Consider the following 9943-nt stretch of genomic DNA (forward strand, 5'->3'; position numbering starts at 1 on the left):
CAAAACTCTCACAGCAACATGTGGGGTTTCACCTAGTGTATGTTTGAAGTAGTGAAGAATTTTAGCTGGGACATGTTCCACGCTCAATGGGCAGAAATAAAGGCCTCAGCCCAATGACATGTCGGCCCACTTGCGATGATGATATCTGGCGGACTGGCGCACATACTTCGTTCTTTTCACGTGGGCTAAATTTCCTTAAAGATATAGGCTGAATTAACGCCCACTGGGCCGGAATTTCCATACTTAAAAGCCGAATTTTCGCACATTTCTCGGCCTCAAATATGGTCCAACCCGCCGAACGTTTGGGCTCAATTTACGCGGATCTTTGGGCCGCATTCGCGTGCACAGTTGAGAGCTGAGATCGCTCACACTTTTGGGCTGAATTTAGAAGAACATAGGGCTGAATTAGGCTAAGCTTTGGACCAAATTCACGACCATCTGTGGCCTGTGGGCTCAACTCACGCGCATTTCACGACCGCATTTTGGTACGGATTGACACCCTACTTTTGGGCCGAAAAAGTGTATTTCTGGCCGAGAATATACCTTAAGTTTAAGGGAAAAAGTCCACTTTACATTCCTAATAACATAATGGTTGAGTTTGCAATCATGTTGCTCAACCGTAAAACAACGGATACAACGTAACCCCCATCTTTTAAAACCAGTACAAATGTATTCTCAACTCCTAATATAATATTGAGATCGGTTTTGATTGCCGTGGCATAAGTTTGAAACATAGTTTACATGTACATAACTTTGTAATACAAATGGAACTTAATATCATCAGACTTGTATCTCAAATCTCAAGTTGTAGTTGTTCATATTTGCCTTGCATGCACGCACACGCTAGTACTCCGGTTTATCGTCACCGCCTCTTGCTGATCAGTAGCTGCAGCAAGATCTCGTTGAACGTGTCCACCGGCCCAGGCAGGCAGAAGTGGAGGCAGTCCACCTGCAGCCGCTTCGGCACGCCGCGCGCGAACGGGTCGCGGTGCATGTACACCCCCGGGTGCCCGTCCGGCCGCATCGTCGCCAGCTTCGTCACGTCGAGCACCTCCACCCTGCTCTCGCCGCCGCCAGCGGCGGCGCCACGGCGAGCGGCGGCGGCGGCCACCTCCTCCATGGCGATGCTCCGGAGCTCCCTCTCGTCGGCGCCCACCTCCTTCTCCCCGTCGTCGTACGGCCGCGTCCTCGCGCACGTCGTGGGGTCGTCCCACGCCTTCTCGAAGTGCGACGGCGAGAACGTGGCCACCACCACGGTGCGGGCGCGGGTGCGGTTGCCGGCGCCGGAGCCGACGAGCCGCTCCAGCGCCATCCGCAGAGTCCTCCTGTACGGCGCGAAGAGGCCGATGTCGCCGGTGTTCTTGAGCCCGGTGACGTTGTGCATGCCGACCACCTCGCCCGTGGCGGCGTCGTGGTAGACGGTCGGGATCCAGAACCAGTGCCCCTGGCTGATCACCACCACGTCCATCGTGTCGGCGTCGGCCGACCACCGCTCGGCGAGCGCGCCGAGGTAGACGTCGTTGCGCGGCTTCCGGTAGTCGTCCGTCTTGCCGGTGGACCTGGCGAGGAACGGCGCCCAGTAGACGGACACCGTCACGTTGTGCGCCGGGAACGCCCAGCGCCAGAACTTGCGCTCCCGCGGGTGCGGGTCGCGGTACACGAGGGTGTACGGGAACGCCGTGGCGAGGAGGCAGACGAGCGACTCCGCCTGGTTGCGCGCCATCGAGTCGCCGACGAACGCGACGTGCTTTCCGCGCGCCGCGCCCACGAACGCCGCCACGTCGAACGCCGGGAGCTCGCACGACGCCGGCTGCCACCGCCAGTCCAGGTAGCCCGTGTCCGGCCGCCCGTTCCCGACGCACCGCTCGCTCTCCTTCACGTTGCACGCCGTGCCGTTGTACCGCCGCGCGCGCCCCGGCGCCGCCACCCACCGCCCTTCCGAGTAGTCGCACCTAGCCTCCTCCCCTCCTCCTCCTGCCATCGCCATGGATGGACGCTTACCTTCGCCGGAAATGACGACGTTCCACGGCGCGTCGACAGGGTAAAACCAGAGGAGGTTGAAGAGAAACAAGCTGAGCACGGCGCAGACGAGCCAAGCGGAGACGGCTCTGTTGAGGAAGCTGCAAAGATTGCTGGTGGTGGTGGTGGTGGTCGCCGGAGTTGGGCACGACAGCCGGGTGGCGCCATGGCCGTGACGCGGTGGCTCGCGTGCGGCCATAGCTAGCGCGTACGACGAGTACGACGACGTCGTACGGCGTCGAACAGGTGGGAGTGGTGACTTCAGATAGTTTGTACTACATGTAGAGAGGAGATGGATGGAGTGTAACCTGGAAAGCACAGCATTATTGCTTAATCGAACATAAAGGGGATTAACATATGAAGTAGAGAGGAAGTGATTAAACTGGCTGATTGAAGTACAGTAACGATTTCGAGTGGCCAAAGTATCCCTAATGTTTGTGTCAAATCTAATCCACTGGTTTGTGTGAAGCAATAATCATATCATTATCTATCATCCATCTTTCTATTTTTTTCGGTTGTATACTAAAATTCCACTAAACGGAACACTCTTAACTCACAGCGTGTCACCTCTAATAGATTTGAAAAAACATTAGAAATTAAATGAGAAAAAAACAAAATATATAGCTCATGATTTTTCACTTAAATTGATGATACGTTATTTTAGACTATCAGATTTTATTTTAAAAATAATCTCTCCCTTATCTTCAGTACGTATAATTACAAAAGAAAAATACACGCGTACTGTTCGCCTGAAAAGAGAGAAAGAAATGCAAAAGAAAAGCCACTTTCGTTCTAAAATATAATCATTTTCTCTTGTTTCTTAAAATATATGTTGACGGAGGGATGCCCATATGCATTCAAAAAAACATGCAGAAATGATAATCTTATAAAACAGAGATTACATATGAACGGTTGAAAATAGTTCATTAAACATTCTCTGAAGCATTTTAAGTCGCCACGTGTCACATTAAATGAATTAAAATAAAAGATTAAAATTCTATTAGATGTAAAATTTTTAGCTCTAGGTTTTCACCTAAAATCAGTGAAACCATTATTTTGGACCATTATATCATTTTAAAAAGTCTCCTGATCTCATGTATGTGTACTTACGAGATATCTCATGTACGTGACTTACTGGAGAAAAGTGCAGTGCGTATATGTACTATTCGCGAGAGGAAAAAAAAAAGAGAGAGAAGCCTTAAAAAATACGTATAAATATTTTTTTAAAAAAATAGTAGAAATGCTTATATTTTAAATCGGAGGGAGCACATATGAATATATATACACATGTAAGCTAATATATAGTCTATAAATATATATACATATATACGGTATGATAAAATGTCTATCAAATATCCTCTGAAATGCCCTTGAGTCACTACGTCATCCTAATAAATTATGAAAAAGCTTAGAAATTCTTTTTTTGTAAAATCAGAACATCTTAGCCTTTATATACACTTAAATCGGTGAACCTTTTTTTAAACCATTAAATTATAAATCTATTATAAAAGATAATCCCTCCTTTCCAGTACGTGAACGTACAACAGAAAAACACGTACGTACGTACATACTATTCACAAAAGAAAAAAAACTAAGTAGGAAAAAACATATTCCCACCGTTAGTTGTAGGCTAATAATTAATTTACTAAACATGAATTTTAGAGGAATCCACTAGACCCCTTTAATACTACTTTATCATTTATTCTTAATCATCAAATTAAACGAGCAGTACTCGCTTCTTCTCCTCGATATTTTCTCTCCATATTAATGGAGGGCATGATAATCTTTTAACATCTGGCTAATCTCTCTTTACGTAGCTAGCTAAAACTCTTAGAGATAGATGAACTACATAAGATACAAACGTAACATAAAAAAAGAAAGCCCATTGAACATCTTGTGGAACGCTTTTAAATCACCATGTGTCACCTCTAATCAACTAAAATACATAGAAACTCTATGAGAAAAGTAAACATTTTATTCTCAAATTTCTCTTAAATTAGTAGACTCATAAATGTTAGGGCTAATAATCCTCAAATTTGATCCATTGGCCTCTCCTCTGGGTCCTTTTACTACCCATCATTTCTACGGTAGTTGACTGTTTAAAACAAGAAAAACTATTGCGGCAGTTTGAAGTGGAGTTGACTTTTTTATTATATTAATTATGTATTAGACTTATTTTGGTGGTATAATGTGCAATGTCACTTTTTTATAAAGTACCAATCTTTAAAGATCATGATACTTCTTCCATCCTTATTTTATCATCACCTAATAACTTTAATGTCGGTCGTCCCCATATTAATGTCTAAGGTTGTGTTTGGCCACTCCTTTTTCCAACTTCTACTCTCTTATTTTTCACGCACTGTTAAACAATGTGTCTTTTGCAAGAGTTCTATATCTAGGAAAATTACTTTTAAGAAAAATGTATTAATCCATTTTTCAAACTTATTTTAGTTAATAATTAATTAATTATGTACTAACAAATCACTCGTTTTACATGTGATGAGGTGGAGTTCTCAACCTCTACCTTCGAGCACAACCTAAGTGCATATACTCCAATGATGAAGCGGAGAGGCACAACGCTGGGGCTGGCGGTAGTGACACGGGCACACAACGTTGTACACTAATTTGTAAATTGTAAGTAGCGAATTCGGTATGAACATGGACAAGCAGTACTCAACGGAAACAAATCCTCTGACTTGATGTTCTCTAATTTTAAGTGACTGATCAGTACGTTAGAGGAGCTTCTTCCGTACTCAACATGGAGCCTTCTGGTTCTCATTAGTCAATGCAAACTTTATAAAAGTCAATGCAATGACGAAATTTATCTTCCTTAAAATGCTTATGAGGTGTGATATTCTTTACTCTGAGCGCATTGGAAAGATCTTAAGTGGTCGTGCACTCTCTCAAAGGCACAACTTTAATGGATTCCATGTGTGTTTCCTGTTCTTTATTGCCAAAATTTTTAAGCAACTTTATTTGTAACACCTTCTTTCCTACCATAATCGTGTCTGGCTGCACAAATCTAATAGTGGCACATCAAGTCTCAATCGGACTAACTATATCACTCGAGTAAAAATCACACTAAGTATGGTTATAATATAATAATATTGTAATTATAGTGTAATCACATTATAATTATATTCATTTGATATATTTTTTATAACAAAACCAACCCATACGATGCGTAAACGATGGTCTCAGGGGTGTTTGCTAGGCTTCTAAACAGGCGTGAGTTTTTTTTTTTTTCCAAATCTCCCAGGCAACTAGAATATCACCAACGACTTGAGTGGTTTCTTTGGAGTGTTTGATGCCGAAAGGATTGTTTTCCACAGGTCTTGGAAAAAGAAAAACAGTCACATGACTGTTAGTATGTAGCAAATTCGAATCTCAATAACTTGATTTGCCCAACTCAGGGTCCCACTTAAGGTCCAACCGTGTAATTTTGGGTCATTTGGATTGTTTGATCATCGTATAAGACTTTTAAGTTCCTACTCAAATGGTGGCCCAATTTGTCAGCATCTGCTGAATAAACCTAATATAATTGTGCCATTTTGATGAAAAGAAGTAAAACAAGTGGGACATCCTGAAATTTTTTTTTTTAAGAAAAGGCCTCACAGCCCTGCTTATATTGAAAGCAAAATGTCGAAACAAGTTTATGGCCTTACGGGGATATCCATTTTACATATCAAAGGCTCAAACACACATCTATTACAGTGAGACTAACAGCCAACACACAAAAGGCCATGAGCAGAAAAAAGTCACCGACAAAAGATACTATGACAAGCTAAGACAAGGCATATCATCATCCAACACCGCTCCTCTGAGCACCAAGAGCACCTGTTGTCACTTTTCCAGTAAAGTCTCCTCAGAACGACATAGGCTTTTCACTGCAACAAAAAAGAAATGATTTGGAAAGGCAGGATCAGTGGAGAGTAAACCATTTTGTCTCTGAAAACCATGTTGTTTTCGGTGGTCCAAAACAACCATGAAACAAACAAGACGTCCTGAATTAACCTTCATAGGATTGAAATCCTATAAGAAATTTTTCTATTTGGCTATTTGATTCAAAGGGTTAGAGTTTTCCAAATCCTATGGAATAGCTCATTGCACGTAGATTTTAGAGAAAATTTAGCAAGAGGTCCAATCTCTTAGAAAAATCCTTTGAGTCTATCTCTCACTGCGTTTTTCCTGCGACCCAATCAAAAAATTATTCGTATGTTTTTCTTGTGTTTTGTAATCCTCTATTTTACATTTGCATTTCTATAATCATGTTTTTTATTTCATTCCTATGATTTAAATGATTTAAAGAGACCCTTACCATACCATGCCAGCAGCCCAGCACGTCGTGGCACACGTACGGCAGCCGACGCCATCGTTCGTGCCGTGACCATGACGCGGCGAGGCGAGGCGAGACGGCATGGCTGGCCTCACCGCCGCCCTAGTGTCGGAGGCCGGAAATTTCCCGGTTCACCGCTCCGGCCGGCCTGCATGGTACTCCCTCGCCGGAAGACGAGCCAATTGTTCTCGACGCCATATGCAGATATGCTGCTGGCTGCTGGCCTGCTGCTGCTATCGAGTGGGTATCAAAGGGACAGCAAACAACACAAAGGTCAAAGTGGCCACCACTCTTGTCGAAGAAGCAGAGACAATCAAGGCACAACTTCCGCCGGAGGCTAAGCACAGACAGATCCACGGAGCCGACAGCCCACTTGCGACACACCAACCAGATTGTATGGTAGATTGACTGCTACCAGGGTTGAGGTTACCGCGCGGTTACCGGGCTTAAATTTAAATAAATTTAAAAAATAATTTAAATTTTTGATAAATTTTGTACGATTTTGTACGGTTACCACGCTTACCGTCGGGGCGTGGTAACCCCAGACCCGGCGGTTTGGAAAACCTTGACTGCTACTTGCACACCAGATCAGGATCAACATGTGAACGTAAAGTCCTGTACTTAATCCTGATGCTCATATGTAGGACTAATTATTTATTTTTTAAAATGATAGACGATGTACACGGCTCATGAACGTCTGCATTTATTTTCAAATCAAGCAAGTGATCGAGTAGCAGTGTCCACGAAAAATCAAATGCACGATTTGTTCACACGTGATCGTAAGATCAAACGCCACCGACGATCCCGTAATCATAGCACACTACTAACTCCAAATTATTTATAACCAATATAATAGCCAATTCATACAATAGTTGCTTACTATACTATTAATACCTGGTCCCACCTGTCATAGACACATTACGTCTTGGAGCCCATGTTGTAGCTGGCTACAGATCTGTAGCCCGCTGCTCTTCTATCTTTTTATTTATCTCTTTAAAATATGTTTATAGCGGACTTATAGCCTGCTATTGTACATGCTCTAACAATTACAGCTACATCAAAGGCGACACCCAAAAATCACTGAGATCTAAACCAAACCATTTTTACCGCGGAATTCGCACTATCTACTCGTATGATCTCGTAAACGAGACGAAACGATTCATCTTATCAACGTCGTCATCTGGTGATGGTCTGGAGCAGAATCTCGTTGAACGTGTCGATGGCGCCGGGGAGGCACCAGTGCACGCAGTCGTTCTGCACCCGCGCGCCGCCGCCGCCGCCGCCGGCGAACGGGTCGCCGCGCATGTACGGGCCCGGGTGCCCGTCGGGCCGCAGGTTGGCCAGCGTCGTCACGTCCAGCGCCGCGAACCGCAGGCCCGCGCCGCCGCCGCCGGCCGCGGCGGCGTCGGCGGCGGCGACCTCTTCCACGACGGTCTTGCGCATCTCCGCCTCCGTGTACCCGGCCTCCTTCTCGCCGTTCTTGTACGGCCGCGTCTTGTTGCACGCGCCGGCCTTGTCCCACTCCCCCTCGAAGTGCGCCGGCGAGAACGTCGTGAACGCCACTACCTTGCTCTTGCTCTTGCTCGTGCCCGCGCCGGCGGCGAGGACGTGGCGCCGGGTGATCTCGGCGAGCGTCCGGTGGACCGCCTGCCTGAACACGGCGAAGAAGGGGGTCTCGGTGTGGTTGAACTCGGCGCAGTCGTGGCAGCCGACGACCTCGCCGGCGTCGTGGTAGATGCCCGGGATCAGGAACCAGTGCCCGATGGAGAGCACGACGGCGTCGAGGCCCCCCAGCCCGGACATCCACCGCTCGTCGAACGCGTCCAGGAACACGTTGTTGTGCCGCACGCCGGCGCGCTCCGCCTTCTCCGCGGCCTTGACGAGGAACGGCGACCAGAAGATGGACACGGTGGCGTCGTGCTCCCGGAACGCCCACCGCCGGAACCTGTTCTCCTCGCCGTCGCGGTGCACGAGCTCCGGCGTGGAGCGGGACGCCAGGAGGCACACCAGCGACTCCGCCTGGTTGCGCGCCAGCGAGTCGCCGACGAACGCGAGGTGCTTGCCGCGGAGCCAGCCGAGGAACGCCTCCGGCGAGAACGCCGGGAGGTCGCACCGCCGCGGCCGCCACCGCCAGTGGAGGTAGCCGGTGTCCGGCCGGCCGTGCGCCATGCAGTTCTGCCCATCCTTGATCGTGGCGCAGCTCGTCCCGTTGTAGAGAGGCGGCCGCGCGTCCGGTACCCACTCGCCGTCGGAGTAGTCGCACGCCGCCGCCGCCGCCACTTCTCCGGCTGCTCGGATCCAACACAAGATGCAAAGATTAGCCCAAAAGGATGCCCTTCCCTCCCCCAATTAAATCCCCAAGAACTCAAATCTGTTCATACATGCTAAAATCTGCACAAGAAACATCACAAATCTAATGCCCAGAATCCGATAATCCAAAAACATTAAGAAATGGAGAAAACCAATCGGGGCAGACAAATCTCATCATGGAAAAAAAAATCCTAGGTACTCGAAATCGACAAGAGATCCCAATATCTCACCTATCGCATTCTTCTTGAACACTTCATCTCCTTGGTCAGAAGGGGGCACAGGCAGCTGCTTGGCATTCACCTTGACATGCTCGTGATGAGACGAGGCGATGACCGAAGCATCGTCTGTCGCCTGAACCACCACCACCACCGGCTTCTTGGCAGTGGCCACAGGGTTGAAGAGAAGGTAATGGAGGAGGGCGAGAGGGATGAGAGCGTAGAGGGCGTAGGTCACAAGCTGCCTCTTGGGGAGCAGGAAGAACTGGCTGTTCTGGAGGTGGTGGTTCTGCACGAAATTGGTGGTCACCATGGCTGGCTGCAGGTACAAGCTGTGCTCTGCTCAGCTCAAGATGCGGAAACCATGGCAAAGAGGGATGGGGAGAAGAAAGGGATCAAGGAGGAAGAAGGGGGATTGGGGAGTAAAAAAGAAAAAGAAAAAGAAACAATTTTTATATTACTAACAGGGGTTTGTCTCTGGATGAGCAGTGACCAACGTCTGTTGATTCTTTGGAGCGGCTGTTGGTTGGGTACAACTGGTCGCAAATGGCCACAGACAATCAGACATGCCATGCCATCAAGCGGTGTTGGTTTTGATGCTCCTGTGTTCTTTATCAATGGATATCTGTAATTTTTTTTCTTGCTGACCAGCGCATTGTTTAGAAATGGAAGTTGCTAACTGCTGGGTTTGAGACTTTGAGTATGAAAACACGGAAGGAACATGATTGCAACTTTAGTCCTGCCTCTAACTAACCTTCTTTGTGTTGTTCGCAGAAGGTTATTCCATCCTCCCGTAAAAAAATTTATATACTCCTTTCTATTACTACTAGATTTGTAACTAAAAATATTATCTAAGTTTATAGTAAAAAATAGTCATATTTTAGAAAATCTAGATAAACCTATTGGTTAAGGTTTATCCTATATATTTTAGGTCTGGTTAATACTTAGATATCGAAGTTATGTATTACACTGTTGGCTATGACAGAGAAGTGGAGGGGGATGGGCTATATCGGTGTCAATACTTCATCCTTGCGGAAGGGGCAAGGAAGTGCGTATGATAAAA

At 46.7% G+C, this 9943-nt stretch overlaps 2 protein-coding genes across 2 annotated transcripts; both read right to left on the reverse strand.

The window, feature by feature from the left end:
- Positions 1 to 693: 693 nt before the first annotated feature.
- Positions 694 to 2332, reverse strand: LOC127777713 (xyloglucan O-acetyltransferase 1-like). Its single transcript, XM_052304326.1, has one exon. The coding sequence runs from the start codon at positions 2216 to 2218 to the stop codon at positions 863 to 865; it is 1356 nt and encodes a 451-aa protein (XP_052160286.1). The 5' UTR covers positions 2219 to 2332; the 3' UTR covers positions 694 to 862.
- A 4835-nt stretch (positions 2333 to 7167) lies between these two features.
- Positions 7168 to 9526, reverse strand: LOC127775603 (xyloglucan O-acetyltransferase 2-like). The gene is made up of 2 exons (XM_052301864.1): positions 8896 to 9526; positions 7168 to 8643 (listed from the first exon to the last, which is right to left on the reverse strand). Exons 1-2 carry the CDS (start codon positions 9191 to 9193, stop codon positions 7532 to 7534), a joined length of 1410 nt encoding a protein of 469 aa, XP_052157824.1. The 5' UTR covers positions 9194 to 9526; the 3' UTR covers positions 7168 to 7531.
- Positions 9527 to 9943: the final 417 nt, after the last annotated feature.

Source organism: Oryza glaberrima, chromosome 6 (assembly GCF_000147395.1).
Source record: "Oryza glaberrima chromosome 6, OglaRS2, whole genome shotgun sequence".
In the NCBI taxonomy this organism is placed as follows: domain Eukaryota; kingdom Viridiplantae; phylum Streptophyta; class Magnoliopsida; order Poales; family Poaceae; genus Oryza; species Oryza glaberrima.

Excerpts from the sequence above, each read along its gene's own strand:
- LOC127777713 (XM_052304326.1), bottom strand. The coding sequence starts at position 2,218 with ATGGCCGCACGCGAGCCACCGCGTCACGGCCATGGCGCCACCCGGCTG.
- LOC127775603 (XM_052301864.1), bottom strand. The coding sequence starts at position 9,193 with ATGGTGACCACCAATTTCGTGCAGAACCACCACCTCCAGAACAGCCAG. Across the intron at positions 8,644-8,895 it reads GTTCAAGAAGAATGCGATAG|CCGGAGAAGTGGCGGCGGCG; the intron begins GTGAGATATTGG and ends GGATCCGAGCAG.